An 18,057-nucleotide genomic window follows, 5' to 3' on the forward strand; every position below is an offset into this window, starting at 1 on the left:
GTATATGAATAAGGATAGGTTCAACCAAAACATTGATACCCTTGACTAACAATGCCACAGTGCAACTGACAGAATTCTTCTGCTTTGGGAGGTTTTGTGACACACCTATCATGTAACAGTTCAATCAACAATATAAAACATACAGTGGGGAAAATAATTATCGGATCCCCTGCATATTTTGTACGTTTGCCCACTTACAAATAAATGAAGGATTTATCATTTTTATTATAGGTGTATTTTTTAGCCACTTAAGGACCAAGCCTTTTTCTGAGATTTGGTGTTTACAAGTTAAAAACAGTTATTTTTTTGCTAGAAATTACTTAGAACTCCCAAACAGTATATATATATTTTTTCTAACACCCTAGAGAATAAAATGGTGGTATTACAAGCGCACTTTTTTTTAGAAAAAAAATCACTTTTTTTAATTAAAACATAAGACACCAGTAAAGTTAGCCCAATTTTTTGTTATATTGTGAAAGATAATGTTACGTCGAGTAAATGTATACCCAACATGCCATGCTTCAAAGTTGTGCCCGCTCGTGGAATAGCGACAAACTTTTACCCTTAAAAATCTCCATAGGCGACGATTAAAAAATTCTACAGGTAGCATGTTTTGAGTTACAGATATCTCACATGTGTGGTTTGAATACTGTTTTCATATGCTGGCGCTGTTTACGTATGCGTTCGCTTCTGCGCGTGAGTTCGTCGGGATGGGACGCATTTAAAAATTCAATTACTTTTTCTTATTTATTTTACCTTTTGTTTTTAATCTTTATACTGTTCTTTTACAAAAAAATGGGTCACTTTTATTCCTATTATGTAAACATCCCTTGCAATAGAAAAAAAGCATGACAGGACCTCCTAAATATGAGATCTGGGGTCAAAAAGAGCTCAGATCTCATATTCACACTAAAATGCAATATAAAAAAAATGTAATGTCATAAAAATAAAAGTCCCTTTAAGAGCATTGGGCGGAAGTGACGTTTTGAGGTTGCTTCCGCCCTGCAATGCTATGGAGACGAGTGGGGGCCATCTTCCCCTCACTCGTCTTCAAGTCAGGCTAGTGAGAGGATCCGATCGCCTCCGTTGATACCGATGGTCCCTGTAAGTGGTGGAGGGCACTGGAGCACGGCAGGAGGGGCAGCCCCTCTCCCGCCGCCGATTAAAAGTGACCACTTTTATCTCTAAGCAGACCGCCTGCACTTAAAGAGGATAGGGGTTATGGTAGGTAGCTACTACCATAACAACGGTATTCCTCTTCAAAGTAGCGACGTAAAACGATGGTGGGCGGTCCAGAAGTGGTTAAATGATAGAGACAGAATATCAATCAAAAATCCTGAAAAAACACATAAAACAAATGCTATAAATTGAATTGCAGTTCAGTGAGTAAAATAAGTATTTTATCCCCAAGCAAAACATGACTTAGTACTTGTTGGCAAGCACAGAGGTAAGACATTTCTTGTAGTTGGTGACAAGGTTTGCACACATCTCAGGAGGGATTTTGGCCCACTTTAATTACAAATCTTCTCTAAATCCCTAAGTTTTCTTGGCTGTCCCTTGATAACTTGAAGTTTCAGCTAACTCCATAAATCTTCTATAGAATTAAGGTCTGGAGACTGACTAGGCCACTTCATGACCTTAATGTGCTTCTTCTTGAGTCACTCCTTTTTTATTTTGGGTCATTGCCATGCTGTAAGACCTATCCATGACCCATCTTCAGTGTTCTGGCTAAGGGAAGAAGGTGCTCATTCAGGATTTCACAATACATGGTCCCGTCCAATGACCCCTCAATACAGCAAAGTTGACCTGAACCTTTAGCAGAGAAACCTCCATGCTTGACTGTAGGGATGGTGTTCTTAGGGTCATAGGATCATAGTCAGCATTTTTCTTCCTCCAAACACGGCAAGTCCCCCTCCTCAAGACGGCACGTGTACAGTCATGCCACTGAACATCTAAATGATTCCGAGAAGGACTGAGAGAAAGTGCTGTGGTCAGATGATACCAAAATTGAGCTTTTTGCCAATAACTCAACTTGCCATGCTTGGAGGAAGAAAAAGGTTGACTATGACCCTAAAAACACATCCCAACAGTCAAGCAGAGAGGTGGAAACATGCTTTGGGGCTGTTTCCCTGCCAATAGATGGGGCCATGTATTATAAAATCTTGGATGAGAACCTTCTTCCCTCAGCCAGAATACTGAAGATGGGTCAGTCTCCAGACCTTAATCCTATAGAAAATGTATGGAGGGAGCTGAAACTTCAAGTTACCAAGCCACAGCCAAGAAACCTTAAGGGTTTAGAGAAGATCTTTAGAGAAGAGTGAACCAAAATCCCTCCTGAGATGTGTGCAAACCTGGTCATCAACTACAACAAACGTCTCATCTGGGTGCTTGCCAGTAAGGGCTTCTCCACCAAGTACTAAGTCATGTTTTACTTGGGGATGAAATACTTATTTCACTCACTGAACTGCAACTTAATTTATAGCAATTGTATCATGTGTTTTTTTTTTTCTGGATTTTTGGTTAATATTCTGTCTCTATCATTTAAAATACACCTATGATAAAAATTACAGACCCTTCATTTCTTTGTAATTGGGCAAACTTACAAAATCTGCAGGGGATCAAATAATTATTTTCCCAACTGTATAGACTGAACCATGTTTACTGGATGGGTAAATCTTTGTGTTCTTATTAGTAGCAGTGTGAAATATGGATGCTTATTCTGTATTTGGTCTTAGTTGGCAAAACTGCATTGTTTGATAATGGAAGAGGCAAATGGAGGCTGCACTCATGTGCACGTTATATACTGTACTTATTAAAGTGGAAGTAAACCCACTTTTTTAACTTTTACCTACAGGAAAGCCTATAATAAGGCTTACCTGTAGGTAAAAAAAATATCTCCTAAACCTGTACGGTTTAGGAGATATTCCCCTCGGTATGCGCCGCTGACTGCAGCGGCGCATGCGCACAAGGGGGTTCTCTCCGTGAAAATCCGGCAGCGCTCGCCCGGCCGGATTTAAATCTCCCGCGCGCATGCGCGGGAGTGACGATATCGCGGCTCCGGCCACTCACAGCGCCGGAGCCGCGATACCCGGAAGAGACGCCGAGGGAGCATGTCGGCTTCCTCGGCGTGGATCGGGCGAGATGTCGGGGCCTCGTTCTAAGGTAAGTATTTCATAATGAGCTAGTATGCGGTGCATACTAGCTCATTATGCCTTTTGCTTTGCAGGTTTAAAAAAAAAAAAAAAAAAAATGCGGGTTTACTACCGCTTTAATCAATAGGTTGTTATAGCTATGTAAGAGGTTGTCTTGGAAGACTTGTATACTTGTTTGAAATATCTTGTATGCATACTTTGTCTTTTTAATAAAAACTATTTGATTTAAAAAATAAATAAAACAATCTAAACATATGTCACAATATACCTTGCACCTGTTTTATGGGACGGCTTAGTTAGGATAAGATTCCCAAGTGGCCGAACAAACTCTTTTCAACAACATAAGTATAGATATTCACCTCGATTGTGATATATATCTCTTCTAGATGACCGGCAAAGTTCTCCATTTGAGCAATCTGTTCTTCCAGTTTGCACATCTTTTTGTGAATATCTTCCTATAAAAAATATAAGGGTAAGCAAACTCTTAAATGTAGTACATGCAATAATATGCACATTATAATATAACTGGTGCAGGGCGCGATGCACTTTGCAGGATGACTCAATGTTTTAGCCTATTACAAGGAAGGCTGCTAAAGATGGGTGAGAAGAGGTTAACTCAGTGCTAAGGGTTAGGGTAAAGAGTAACTCCACTCTGGGCGATCTATGTAGCAGATATTTTTAACAAACTTGCAGATTTCTACCTTTTGTTATTCCAAAGAGATAGCTGTTTGTTTGTGTAAGTGTGCAGATTGATTGTGAATGGAAGTGATTTTATAATTATCAATCAGCTTCTGCACCTGCAGGATTCTATCTAATAAGGAAAGAGGCAGGGCCTGTATCCCTTTAGATGTTTTTTTTTTTCACTTTGGGAGTATCTCACCAAAAATTGCACTTTTCTTGCAGGGGATGACAAAAATCTGACTTGTATCTTAGTGCAGACTTATGGGTAAATCAGTAAGCCAATCACATAAGCAGGAAATTACATTTCTGGGGGGCGTTCTGTGTATATTGCTGCCTGTGCGCTCAGTCTCCGAGCCACGCTCAACGATGGGCAGCGGGCATACCTATTCAGCCTGTGATTGGCTGATAGTGTCACGTGCGGGCGGCGTACACGAAGGTCTTTGATCGGCTCGGTGGACATTGTCACATGTGGAGGCGGGGCTTGACTGTGGGTGATCGCGGCCGCCCGAAGTCCCGCCTCCTTGCCTGGTGTGTTCTCTGCTGTGTCTCCTCGAGTCCTCGCTGAGTTGTCTTTCACATCTGCCCTCTCACCCACCTCTGTCAGCCAGTCCCCCGTCAGCTCCCCTCCCCTGTCAGCTACCCCCCTCTGTCAGCTGCCCCCCTCTGTCAGCTCCCCTCTGTCAGTTACCCCCTCTGTCAGCTACCCCCCTCTGTCAGTTACCCCTCCCCTGTCAGCTACCCCCCTCCTGTCAGCCACCCCCCTCTGTCAGCTACCCCCTCTGTCAGCTCCACTCCCCTGTCAGCTACTCCCCCCTCTGCCAGCTCCATTCCCCTGTCAGTTACCCCCTGTCAGCTACCCCCCTCTGTCAGCTACCCCCTCCTGTCAGCCACCCCCCTCCTGTCAGCCACCCCCCCTCCGGTCAGCCACCCCCTCCTGTCAGCCACCCCCCTCCTGTCAGCCACTCCCCCTCCGGTCAGCTACCCCCTCTGTCAGCCACCCCCCCGTCAGCCACCCCCCCTCTGTCAGCTACCCCCCCTCTGTCAGTTACCCCCTCTGTCAGCTCCACTCCCCTGTCAGCTACCACCCTCTGTCAGCTACCCCCCTTTGTCAGCTAGCCCCCTCTGTCAGTTACCCCCTTGTCAGCTACCCCTCCCCTGTCAGCTACCCCCTCTGTCAGCCACCCCCCCTCTGTCAGTCACCCCCCTCTGTCAGCTACCCCCCCCCCCCTTCTGTCTGTTACCCCCTCTGTCAGTTACCCCCTCTGTCAGCTCCACTCCCCTGTCAGCTACTCCCCTCCTCTGTGAGCTACCCCCTCTGCCAGCTCCATTCCCCTGTCAGCTACCCCCTCTGTCAGCTATCCCCTCTGTCAGCTCCACTCCCCTGTCGGTTACCCCCCTGTCAGCTACCCCCCCCGTAAGCTCCCCTCCCCTGTCAGCTACCCCCCTCTTTCAGCTACCCCCCTCTTTCAGCTACCCCCTCTGTCAGCTACCCCCTCTGTCAGCTCCACTCCCCTGTCAGTTACCCCCCGTCAGCTACCCCCCGTCAGCTACCCCCCGGTCAGCTACCCCCCCCGGTCAGCTACCCCCCCCCGGTCAGCTACCCCCCACTCTGTAAGCCACCCCCTCTCTTACCACCTTTCTCTCTCCCCCCCTCTGTCAGCTACTCCTCCCCCTCTGTCAGCTACTCCCCCCGTCAGCTACTCTCCCCCCCCCCCGTCAGCTACTCTTCCCTCTGTCAGCTACTCTTCCCCCTCTGTCAGCTACTCCTTCCCCTCTGTCAGCTACTGCCCCTCCTCTGTCAGCTACTCCCGCCCTCTGTCAGCTACTTCCCCCCCTCTGTCAGCTACTCTCCCCCCTCTGTCAGCTACTCTTCCCCCTCTGTCAGCTACCCCCCCCTGTCAGCTACGCCCCCCCCCTGTCAGCTACTCTCCCCCTCTGTCATCTACTCCTCCCCCCTCTGTCATCTACTCCTCCCCCCTCTGTCAGCTACTCCCCCCCCCTCTGTCAGCTACTCTCCCCCCTCTGTCAGCTACTCTCCCCCCTCTGTCAACTACTCTTTCCCCTCTGTCAGATACTCTTCTCCCTCTGTCAGCTACTCTCCCCCCCTCTGTCAGCTACTCTCCCCCCTCTGTCAACTACTCTTTCCCCTCTGTCAGATACTCTTCTCCCTCTGTCAGCTACTCTCCCCCCCTCTGTCAGCTACTCTTCCCCCTCTGTCAGCTACTCTTCCCCCTCTGTCAGCTACTCTTCCCCCTCTGTCAGCTACTCCTCCCCCTCTGTCAGCTACTCTCCCCCCTCTGTCAGCTACTCTCCCCACCCCTCTGTCAGCTACTCTCCCCACCCCTCTGTCAGCTACTCTCCCCACCCCTCTGTCAGATACTCTCCCCCCCTCTGTCAGCTACTCTCCTCCCCTCTGTCAGCTACTCTCCCCCCCCCCCTCTGTCAGCTACTCTCCCCCCCTCTGTCAGCTACTCTCCCCCCCTCTGTCAGCTAGTCTCCCCCCCCTCTGTCAGCTACTCTCCCCCCCTCTGTCAGCTACTCTCCCCCCCCCTCTGTCAGCTACTCTTCCCACTCTGTCAGCTACTCTTCCCACTCTGTCAGCTACTCTCCCCACCCCTCTGTCAGCTACTCTTCCCCCTCTGTCAGCTACTCCCCCCCCCTCTGTCAGCTACTCTCCCCCCCCTCTGTCAGCTCCTCCCCCCCCCTCTGTCAGCTACTCTCCCCCCCTCTGTCAGCTACTCTCCCCCCTTTGTCAGCTACTCTCCCCCCCTTTGTCAGCTACTCTCCCCCCCTTTGTCAGCTACTCTTCCCACTCTGTCAGCTACTCTTCCCACTCTGTCAGCTACTCTTCCCACTCTGTCAGGCTACTCTCCCCCCCTCTGTCAGCTACTCTCCCCCCCTCTGTCAGCTACTCTCCCCCCCTCTGTCAGCTACTCCCCCAGTCAGCTACTCTCCCCCCCCTATCAGCTACTCTCCCCCCCTCTGTCAGCTACTCCCCCCCTCTGTCAGCTACTTCCCCCCCCTCTGTCAGCTACTTCCCCCCCTCTGTCAGCTACTCTCCCCCCCTCTGTCAGCTACTCTTCCCCCTCTGTCAGCTACTCTTCCCCCTCTGTCAGCTACTCCTCCCCCTCTGTCAGCTACTCCTCCCCCTCTGTCAGCTACTCTCCCCCCTCTGTCAGCTACTCTCCCCCCTCTGTCGGATACTCTTCTCCCTCTGTCAGATACTCTTCTCCCTCTGTCAGCTACTCTCCCCCCCTCTGTCAGCTACTCTTCCCCCTCTGTCAGCTACTCCTCCCCCTCTGTCAGCTACTCTCCCCCCTCTGTCAGCTACTCTCCCCCCTCTGTCAGCTACTCTCCCCCCTCTGTCAGCTACTCTCCCCCCCCTCTGTCAGCTACTCCCCCCCCCTCTGTCAGCTACTCCCCCCCCCTCTGTCAGCTACTCCCCCCCTCTGTCAGCTACTCTCCCCCCCCCTCTGTCAGCTACTCTCCCCCCTTTGTCAGCTACTCTCCCCCCCTTTGTCAGCTACTCTTCCCACTCTGTCAGCTACTCTTCCCACTCTGTCAGCTACTCTCCCCCCCTCTGTCAGCTACTCTCCCCCCCTCTGTCAGCTACTCTCCCCCCCTCTGTCAGCTACTCCCCCCGTCAGCTACTCTCCCCCCCCCTGTCAGCTACTCTCCCCCCTCTGTCAGCTACTCCCCCCCTCTGTCAGCTACTTCCCCCCCCCCTCTGTCAGCTACTCTCCCCCCCTCTGTCAGCTACTCTTCCCCCTCTGTCAGCTACTCTTCCCCCTCTGTCAGCTACTCCTCCCCCTCTGACAGCTACTCTCCCCCCTCTGTCAGCTACTCTTCCCCCTCTGTCGGATACTCTTCTCCCTCTGTCAGATACTCTTCTCCCTCTGTCAGCTACTCTCCCCCCCTCTGTCAGCTACTCTCCCCCCTCTGTCAGCTACTCTTCCCCCCTCTGTCAGCTACTCTTCCCCCCCTCTGTCAGCTACTCCTCCCCCTCTGTCAGCTACTCTCCCCCCTCTGTCAGCTACTCTCCCCCCCTCTGTCAGCTACTCTCCCCCCCTCTGTCAGCTACTCTCCCCACCCCTCTGTCAGCTACTCTCCCCACCCCTCTGTCAGCTACTCTCCCCACCCCTCTGTCAGCTACTCTCCCCACCCCTCTGTCAGCTACTCTCCCCCCTCTGTCAGCTACTCTCCCCCCTCTGTCAGCTACTCTCCCCCCCCCCCTCTGTCAGCTACTCTCCCCCCCCCCCTCTGTCAGCTACTCTTCCCACTCTGTCAGCTACTCTTCCCACTCTGTCAGCTACTCTCCCCCCTCTGTCAGCTACTCTCCCCCCTCTGTCAGCTACTCCTCCCCCTCTGTCAGCTACTCCTCCCCCTCTGTCAGCTACTCTCTCCCCCCTCTGTCAGCTACTCTCTCCCCCCTCTGTCAGCTACTCCTCCCCCTCTGTCAGCTACTCCTCCCCCTCTGTCAGCTACTCTTCCCCCCTCTGTCAGCTACTCTTCCCCCCTCTGTCAGCTACTCCTCCCCCTCTGTCAGCTACTCCTCCCCCTCTGTCAGCTACTCCCCCCCCCCCTCTGTCAGCTACTCCTCCCCCTCTGTCAGCTACTCCTCCCCCTCTGTCAGCTACTCCTCCCCCTCTGTCAGCTACTCTTCCCCCCTCTGTCAGCTACTCTTCCCCCTCTGTCAGCTACTCTTCCCCCCTCTGTCAGCTACTCTTCTCCCCTCTGTCAGCTACTCTTCCCCCCTCTGTCAGCTACTCCTCCCCCTCTGTCAGCTACCCCCTCTCTGTCAGGCCACCCCGTCTCTTACCACCTTTCTCTCTCACCCCTCCTCCCTTTTAGCCTGCTTCTCTCACCCAACTCCCCATCACACCCCCAATCCCCTCCCCATCTCTCTTTCTCCCCCCCTCTCTCTTCTGCCTCCTCAACCCCTTTGCTTCTCCTCTCACCCTTTCTCACCACCCGCCCCCACCTCTTCTCCCCCTCAGGGGGTGAGGGCCCCATGATTCCTAACAGTGGCCCTGTGAGTGAGTGCACAAGTTTGGATGTATTTTGATTCCTGTGTCCTGCAGACACTGGGCACAGTGATGCAGCACCTGCCTCTACTTTGCTTACTCTCCAAGCCCCCCTACACAATGGAACGAAAGAAGGAAAATAGCACTACAGTAGAGCAGCTTTGCTCCGCCCCCAAACTCCGGCTCCCACACTTCCTGGCTTGAAACAGCTCTTGGTAAGTCAGTCTAATGTGGGCCTTTAGGGGCAGGGGACACCGATGGGGGGGGGGTTCCCTGATCTAATAGAGGTCTCTAAGGGGAGTGCTGATATAAGGGGACCTAATGGGAGTCCTCTATGGAAGACCCCTAAATTATGGAGGGGGTACCACTGACCTGTATTTTATAAAGTGGGGTGACAATGACCCCTGAGGTAACCCTGTCCAATAAAGCGTGCCACATTATTGCTCTCCTTAGTGCACCCAAAGGTTTCCCAGGTCTTCACAATCCTATAGTGTACACTACAAAAAAATTTGCCATGCACGGCTAAAGTGTTCGGGTTTGGCTTGAAGAAAAGGTGGCAACCCTACTGGAAGGGCTGAAGTACCCAAGAGAATTCGGTCTCGAGGATATCACCAAGCTGGCTGAAAGATCCAGGTATCCTACAAGTGTTCTTCAAGTTTAGTTTCCCTACGTGTTCTACAACAACATCTGTGGCAGAGACATTATCTTGTATGTTCTACAACAACATCTGTGGCAGAGACTTGTTCCTGCTAGGCCTTGTGAGAGAGGGACTGTCCAACTTGAGTGAACATCCAGTTGCGAATGGCTATTCTCTGGATGCAGTCAAAGTAAGCAAGTTCTTCAACATTTTGACTTTGACATTAAGAGTACCCGAACTTCCTTTCCAACCCTCTGATCCCATTTTAAGAGACTGTTTATTGTCTACGTTCTGCAAATAAAATCCCTTTAAGTGGATCTGTTGTCAGTCTCTCGAGTTACTGGGCCATCTACAACGGGACACCCCTAGACGTGAAGTGAGTGGAACAGAAGGTAACGGTAAGCCCAAATCTAACCAGAAGCTCCTTCGGGGGTAGTGCTACATTTGTATTTCTTTTTTTTGGTCTTTTTTTCCACAAAAGTGGAGTGGCCCTTTAAGGTGTGGCATAGGATCAGCATTTAGGATTTAGGGTTTAAATATTAGGTTAATGTTAATGTAAGAGTAAATAAAATAAAAATTCGGTAACTCCAAAACATGTACTGTACATTTTTCCATTTTTTCTTCTTTACAATTACTGTAATTATAGAAAAAGCCTTGTTGATCCCATCAGAAATTCAGTGAGCACAGTATTTCAGTTATACTGAAAACCAGATCAGTGTCTTCAATCTTGACAAATTCTCTACTGTGGATTACAACCCCCTCCACCCATGTGATGGAGATAAAGGTAAGCAGAGACTTTCTGTAGTCCAAATCAGATGCAAGCAGCTTAGGGCGACAACGCTGCTCCTCTAGATACAAAATAGTGAGTGACCCCCTATGACAAGAAGTGTGTTACTGACAGGCTCTCCAGATAGAAATAAAGGGGGAAAAGCCTAAAAAAATAATTGAATGCAGCCACAACATCTAAGGACCGGCAAGCTGCAATTTATACGATGTTTGTTCTTGAGTTTAGATATGTTTTAAAGTGGTTGTAAAGGCATGAGGATACATTAAGGTAAATAAACATCCTTGGTCAGCTCACCCCCCCCCCCCCTTAAAACCCCTAAATATTTACCTGAGTCTGATTTATATGTCTGATCTAATTTCTATGTGTAATCTTACTTCCCATGGGTAAACGGCTCATGCTGCCTACTGTATTTAGATATTTCTAACTTGTCTCGAAATACTCAGAAAAGGTGTGAAATATACTTCTGTTACCTATACTAGACTGACTCTATCTTCATTCTGAAAATGGCATAGTAGGAAGTTTAGTCTTTCTTTCTGTACCTTTATGTCTTCTACAGCAGATGTTATTTCTTTGACGCTGTGGTCTTTGTGTATACCAAAAAGCTTGTCAAAAGCTCTAATAGGGACTTTACATTCAAGACAGAATATGTCCAGAGGTTCCTCAGTTTTCTTACTAGCATCAGTGGAAGAACTTTGGGTCTCCTCAGAACTTGAACCTTGAACATTGTTTTCTTGGTTAGTGTTTGTAGGCTCAGTAGGTTCCTCTTCACTTTTTGGAGTTTGGGTTTGCATCTGTGGAGTTTCATCTATCTGGTGATCATTATGGGGTGAATGTTTGACTTCAAGACCTTCTTCTTTATCTTTAGGATGCACGCGTTCACCATTAGGCTCAAGTCTGTTCGTTTTGAAATGTTCACTCTTTGATAAATCTGGCAGTCTAGGGGGCTTGTCTTCATTAGGATGGATTTCACTTAGTTTTCTTTCTTTGGGTAATGGTAGGGGTTCTTCTGTATTTTCAACATTGTGTTGTGTTGGGGTATATTTGGATAATGGAACAAATATCAATGGATCTACTGCTGAGTCTTTGTCATCCTCGGACAATCCATACAGCCTTGCCAGTTCCTCCACTTCACTTTCTGTCTGGATCTGTTCAGGAGCAGAAGTCAGTTCATGCACTTTTTCTTGTTGCTCTTCTTGCTCCTCTTTTCCTTTTTCTGGAAAGATACCTACTCTGCTCTGAGAGTCATAGAGATCTGTGGGATAGAAACTTAAGCTGCCCTCTTCCTCAGGCTCAGTTTCTTCTTCTATGGGTTCAAGCTGATCTTCTGCTTTAGCCAAACAAGTATAGATGTCATCTGGTCCAATATCTTCAAATTCCTCTATTGTGTCATTCTCCATCACGCTATGTATAATTATTTCATTCCAGTCAGTTGATTATTTTAAAAGAAAAAAAAAGAAAAACATAGAGTAATTAGGGTTAAGAATAAAAAACGGTGCTAGTTAATTAATATTTGCAGTAATAAGAATTAGTAATGAGTTGCATTTGGTGTTTTTTGTTTGCAGGTTGCACACATTCAAACATTGATTTATTTAGTGTGACAGAATACATTATCAGCATGAATATATAATAATGTTTAATAATATATTTTTAAGAAGCATCACTGTCTATATTTATAGCTCCAGCACCTCCAGGGACCATTAAAGTCTATGTGAGTAAATCAAGCTTTCCCAAGAGTTTCCCTGGCTGCAAGTTATATGGAGATGGCCACGTAATAATTTACTATCATGTATGTCACAATATTCAATAGTGATGAGGACTGTCAACTCAGATCACAAAAACTTGAACAGAGCAAATTTAAAAATCAAGTTTGACCTGTTCTGATTGGTTATTTCGGTGTTGCTTTATTTGCTGTTATTTTGATTCATTTAATCAACCATAAGAATACTAAAACAACTGGGTATTATAGTTTACAGCTTGCAGCAAAGGAATAGCCCATAGTGTATTCACTAAAAGGATAACCACATATGGCAGAAATGTTTGATCCTTAATACTGATCAGATTTTTATATGACATGTAAGCAACAAATTCATATGCACTATATTACCAAACCAGGGACGCCTGCAATTAGGCTACTTTCACACTGGGGATGAGCGAGTTTGGGGTGAAGGTACTTGGCAGTCCTGGCCTCAACTTGATAGAACACCTTTGGGATCAATTAGAGCGGAGACTGCAAGCCAGGCTTTCTAATCCAACATCAGTGCCTGACCTCACAAATGCACTTTTGTAATAATGGTCAAACATTTCCATAGACACACTCCTGAACCTTGTGGACAGCCTACCCAGAAGAGTTGTAGCTGTTGTAGCTGCAAAGGGTAGGCCAACTCAATATTGAACTCCAAGGACTAAGACTGGGATGCCATTAAAGTTCATGTAAAGTGTGTAAAGGCAGACATCTCAAAATTTTTGGTAATAGAGTGTATCTTGTCAAATAGCCATTGTTAGCATCAGATGCACACATAAAAACCAAGTGGCAAATGGGCAACATATCTCTAGATCTCTTCTGGTCATCGCCTTAGTCATGCTTATTGCCAGGGCCGTTTTTAAGGCAGGGCAAAAGGGGCAGCTGCCCTGGGCCCTGTCATTGTTGTGGGGCCCAAAGCAGCTGCCTCATACTTGCCAACTATCCTGGTTTAAATTCCCTTGTCCCTTGAGGTTTTAATCCTGTGCTGTGTCCCGATATCTCAGTGTGAAGTGCTGCTACTAATGCTGCCCAGCTCTGCCCTATTGTGTACAGATGACTCACCGGAAGACCCTGTGTTTACATGTAAATTACCAGCATTCATATGTAAATAGCAGTAGCATTCATATTTAATTAGCACGGCCCGCGGCATTGACATGCCCCCCTAAGGTCATATCCACAGTAGTCTCTAGCAACCAATCAACAAGCAGAAATAATGTGCTGTAACCTGTAGAAACTAATCAGTGAGCCGTAATGTGTGGTGCAACCTCTAGCAACCAGTCAGTGAGTGGTACACTCACACTGGTACTGATACGCTGTAACCTCTGGCAACCAATCGCAATAGCTGCCTGATCTGATTCAGTAAACTGATTCTGAGTCTAGCTGCTATTTATTGTATGTCTCAGAGCAGGTGGAGAGCAAAACTGCATGGGGGGTGCCCAAGAAAAGTTTTGACCAGGGTCCAGTCAATATTAAAGACGGCCCTGCTTATTGCATTAAAAGATTGGACATAGCCAGGAAACATCTGCATACATTGGTCTACTCTGACAACAAATGTATAACATTATCAACTAATCAACTATTAACTTTGATCTACTCTTTCAGTATAAGATGTGTTTTTTATAGCATGCAGAGGTTTTGTAAATTTGATGAAAAAACTCCAAGAAACATGGGAGTCCTTCCCTCTTCTCAATGAAAAATGAAAAAAAAGCCTGTGTGCCACTTGAGCGACATTAGCAAATTAATATTCGCTAATGTCTTCATGTTTCTCCTCCCGGCCAAGAGTCCTAAGACCCCATTGGCCAGGAGTCCGAAGACCCAATTGGCCAAGAGGAGAAGCAATGGCCGGGACACGGAGGAGGCGCAGGCGGGAAGCCACTGCGATGACCTGCATGGGGTAAGTGCAGGGCTAACAGCGGGCCTGGTGGGCCAGAGGGTGAGCAAGCGGGCCAACGATGGGGTGGGTGTTGCTGGGGGTGCATATGGTGTGCAGTGGCAGGCTTGAGCGACAGGGGGAGGGTTAGTGTGGAATGGCAGACTAGAGCGACGGGGGAGATGTCTGTGGTCAGGTCTGTCTGCCTCCCCCAACCAATGGAGCACCAGCTGCAACTACTGTGGAACCTAAGGGGTTAAACTTGCGCATTGTGTAAAAAGGCTATTTGATCCTGTCTTCTCTGATCCTCCTCTTCTTCCACACTCCTCAATCCATCTCCTGATAGTACAGAGCCTTGGTGACACTTTGTACATGCTAAGTTTGATGTGTATTGCTTTTTTTTTTTTTTTTTTTGGGAGGGTGCATGTGATCGGCACAGGGCCAATCAGCTCTGTACAGACAGAAGGTCAGGAGTCATGTAGCCTCAGTCAGAGGAGAATGAAATTGTGAATGCGGGGTGCTGGATTTGATAACACTTTAAAACAAAAGAAGGCAGTAAAGGAGGTGGTTGCTTAAAGAGCTAGCAATTAAACGTATAAACTCGCTGACACTGATAGTTGTTCTAATAGGAATGTTTGGGTTAAATAAAGAAATATGAACACAAAGGAGGGGGGCGGGGTCAGGAATCAAGACACCACCAGTGCAATTCACCATTGTAAATGTATATTTTACAACCTGACACTAATCTCTTTCTATGCAGTCTGTCAGCTCTCCCTATCCTCTCCAGCTGCTATAAATTTACAATAAGGCAGCTATTCCAAAAGCCCTCTTATTGGTTATCTATGCCTCCTGCCGCTGGCCACAATTAAAGGGCCATGCAAAGCATTATGGGTTTAAAAAATGTTTGCAAGGGTGAATTTGATGAAAAGTTTGCCGGGGCCACAAATTTGAAACTTTGGAGATTTCAAATCACACCTCATACCTATCTATTTGCACATGAATGCAGTCACATGATAAGTGCACTGACTCAAGTCTACGTAAACCATTAAGAATTTGAATGTTGGAGTTGCTGACTTTTCTGGAGGCTGTAAACACTGAAAAAGGCACCTCCTATTATGAATATTCATATTCATAAGAGAACACATTGGGAGAGAGGGAAGCATTACAAGCAGTGCCAAGCTCCTAAATGATCAGCAATAATAAAACATGCACAGATTTACCCGATAGATTGGCTCCCTTTCCCCTTGTAAGACGCTCACCGGAGACTAGGCTTTGCTCCTCGCTGAGAATGATGAAAGCCCCATGGTAATTTTAGACAGTGTGCTCAGAAATACTGATGTCCCAGCAGTGCAGACACTGATAAATATAGATCTCCTGCAGCTGTCCCCTTCTCCTCTCATATCACAAGTGTGCCTGAGAATATGTCACAGCGTTTAGTAATGCAATCAGACCAATACAGATACTTTCTTGAATATTCACTGTAAATGTTCATACCTAGTCTTCAAATGTTCTTAATAATGGAAATTCTGGAGATTCTGTACCATAACTTCAACCATAAAGAGGCAAAAAAAACAAAAAAACACACAAAAAAAAACAAAACACTAGTCCATTAAGCTAAATGAAACCTGGCAGCTTTGGAACAAACAGCAAAGTATCTCATCATGATTTCCGAACACCATCCCGTAGACTTATTAATCTGCTCAACAGATATAAGACAATATAAAAAAAAACAAAAAACTGGTGAATATAAGTACTATATTATGGGAAAATTAAAGATCAATTCCTTGATTAATCGTTAATTTTTTTGATCGATCAAAATTCTTTTGATCGGTACTAACCTCTCCACCAGCTTCTGGGTCTACAGGGAGTTCCGTCAGAGATCCGGTGACATTACAGACATCAACGTCACAGGACTTCTCCCTCTTCCCCAAGTGCCTCCGTCTGCTAACGAAGGGAAGGGAGGAGGAGTCCAGTGACGTCGATGTCCGTGAGGTCACCGGGCAGCCTGGACAGTGATGGTAAATATGGATGTGGTTAACTGGGATCATTCAGTGAGCTAAGTGTAGGCAAATTTGATAACCTCAGTTTTTTTTTTTTCCATTAAAGTTTTTATTGAAGAAAACAAGAATAATTGTACAAATTTGTCCAAATAAAACAAAACAGTAGATACATGAATCCAACGGATTGACGATGTACACAAGTTTTACATTTTCCCAGTAAGAAAACAAGAACATCAACTGTGATGACATAATAGCATATGGTAGTGCTTACATGAGGGAGTTATATCATTAGACCTATTGTGATCCGGGTTAAAGTTTAGATTATTTGTGTGGTGGATTTGTCGGTTTTCTGAGAGGATGCGTACCTGTTGGGTATTGTTGTCTTGGACTTTGATCTGGTTTAATAGAATGTGTTGTATAGGTCTTTGGTACTTTTGTGGGGAGGTAAGGTAGATATTTATCTGACCTTGGTTAAGACAATTGTTGTGTGTATCTTGTGTTTTGAGTAAGAGTCGTAACATTGTTGTAAAAAAAAACAACAAAATGTAAACACTCCGGTATGTCTGCATGACTGGCTAAAGTGATGCCTACTTGCCTACTATAACGTGACTGACAGTCAATATACTAGATACGTTTTATAATTAAAGTTAAAGGGGTTGTAAAGTACATTTTTTTATTTTTTTAAAATAACAAACATGTCATACTTACCTCCACTGTGCAGCTCGTTTTGCACAGAGTGGCCCCGAACCTGCTTTTCTGGGGTCCCTCGGCGGCTGTCTCAGCTTCCTCCCGCAGGTGCTTCTCACGTTAATGCGAGCTCCCTCGCATTGGTGAGAAGCACTGCGGGCGCGCTCCCGTGATACAGCCGGCGGCTATAGCCGCTCGCTGTATCACAAGGCCCCGCCCCCCGGCGCGCTGCGTCATTGGATGTGATTGACAGCAGCGCGAGCCAATGGCTGCGCTGCTTTCAATCCATCCACTCCAGCCAATCAGCGGCCAGGCTGAGCGGCGAAGAGGACGGCGGGGGCGAGCGCGGGATTTTCGAGGGGTCAGGTAAGTAAAACGGGGGGACTGGGGGCGCCGGCAGTGTGAGATGTTTTTTCACCTTAATGCATAGAATGCATTAAGGTGAAAAAACATTTACCTTTACAACCCCTTTAAACTAACTTTCTATGATTTTCTTAAAGTTTAATAAAAAAAAATTACTTCAGTCAGTGCTACAGTTTAAATTGAAAACGTATTTGTGTGAACTGTGAAGTTAAGTCATGGATTGTGGAAACTAACTAGTGTGATTGTATATAGTGTATACCACATTTACTACTGACTAATGCAGAGTTGCAATGCAAGGAGATCAGATAAAAGTAGTTGGATCTGTATGTGCGTTATAATTAATCAAAATTAGTCAATTAATCAATTAAAAAACAAAAACGATTAATCAAACACGAAAATTTTAATCAGTAACAGCCCTGCTATTTTTATATTAATACATCAATCATATCATTAACCATAAGGATACTGAAAGACATGAGACAGAGTCTTGAAACTGAACTTTAAGCACAAACCTTCTTATTTAGATATATTTAAATATATTCAACAGCCGAGAAGTATATAAATCAACTTTGTGTGTACTGAATGCCTTTGCATACATAGTTATTACCTTGTGAAAGTAGCAATGACACCATCACTGGCCCATCCTCTACAGGCCACCTGCACATCACAAGAAACCATCTCCTACGATTCTGTTTAAAGACTGGCTTGCTGACATCCTTTCTGGCTCCTTATCCTGCTTGCTGTTGCTCCACTTGGATCCCTGACTTCTGGCCTGGCTGATTACCCGATCTGGTTATTGAACTCTGGCCTGGCTATGCTTTGACTACACTTTCTCTATTTACCTTTTTATTTAATAAACAAGTGTGATTTAATTGTACTTCTGTCTCGGTCTGATTCATGGTTTCTGACAGTTCAGTGTGCAAGGTTCAGGAATGTGCTATGTACAGTGTGCAGGATTCAGGGATGCGTTTCGTATAGAGTATATGATTCAGGAGTGCGTTTCATACAGAGTGCAGTATTCAGGAGTGTGTTTCGTACAGAGTGTACCATTAAGGAGTGCGTTTCATGCAGATTGCAGGATTCAGGAGTGCTATTTGTACAGAGTGCAAGGTTCA

General features: G+C 46.4%; 1 protein-coding gene across 2 annotated transcripts in view; it reads right to left on the reverse strand.

Moving 5' to 3' along the window:
- The window catches only part of FSD2 (fibronectin type III and SPRY domain containing 2), a 61,460-nt gene extending 45,937 nt beyond the window's left edge, over positions 1-15,523 (reverse strand). The window contains exons 1-4 of one of the 2 annotated variants that reach the window (XM_077472650.1): positions 15,387-15,523; positions 15,152-15,305; positions 10,821-11,682; positions 3,512-3,607 (exon numbers count right to left, since the gene is read on the reverse strand). In XM_077472650.1, the coding sequence (XP_077328776.1) occupies positions 3,512-3,607; positions 10,821-11,678 (954 nt within the window). In that variant the 5' untranslated portion in view covers positions 11,679-11,682; positions 15,152-15,305; positions 15,387-15,523. Of the gene's footprint in view, positions 1-3,511; positions 3,608-10,820; positions 11,683-15,112; positions 15,306-15,386 lie in introns of both variants that reach the window. The other variant, XM_077472649.1, reaches the window with a different exon arrangement.
- Between the last annotated feature and the right edge of the window lie 2,534 nt (positions 15,524-18,057).

This window comes from Lithobates pipiens, unplaced genomic scaffold (assembly GCF_037356315.1).
Source record: "Lithobates pipiens isolate NorthernLeopardFrog02 unplaced genomic scaffold, aLitPip1_a1.2 Scaffold_8, whole genome shotgun sequence".
NCBI lineage: Eukaryota > Metazoa > Chordata > Amphibia > Anura > Ranidae > Lithobates > Lithobates pipiens.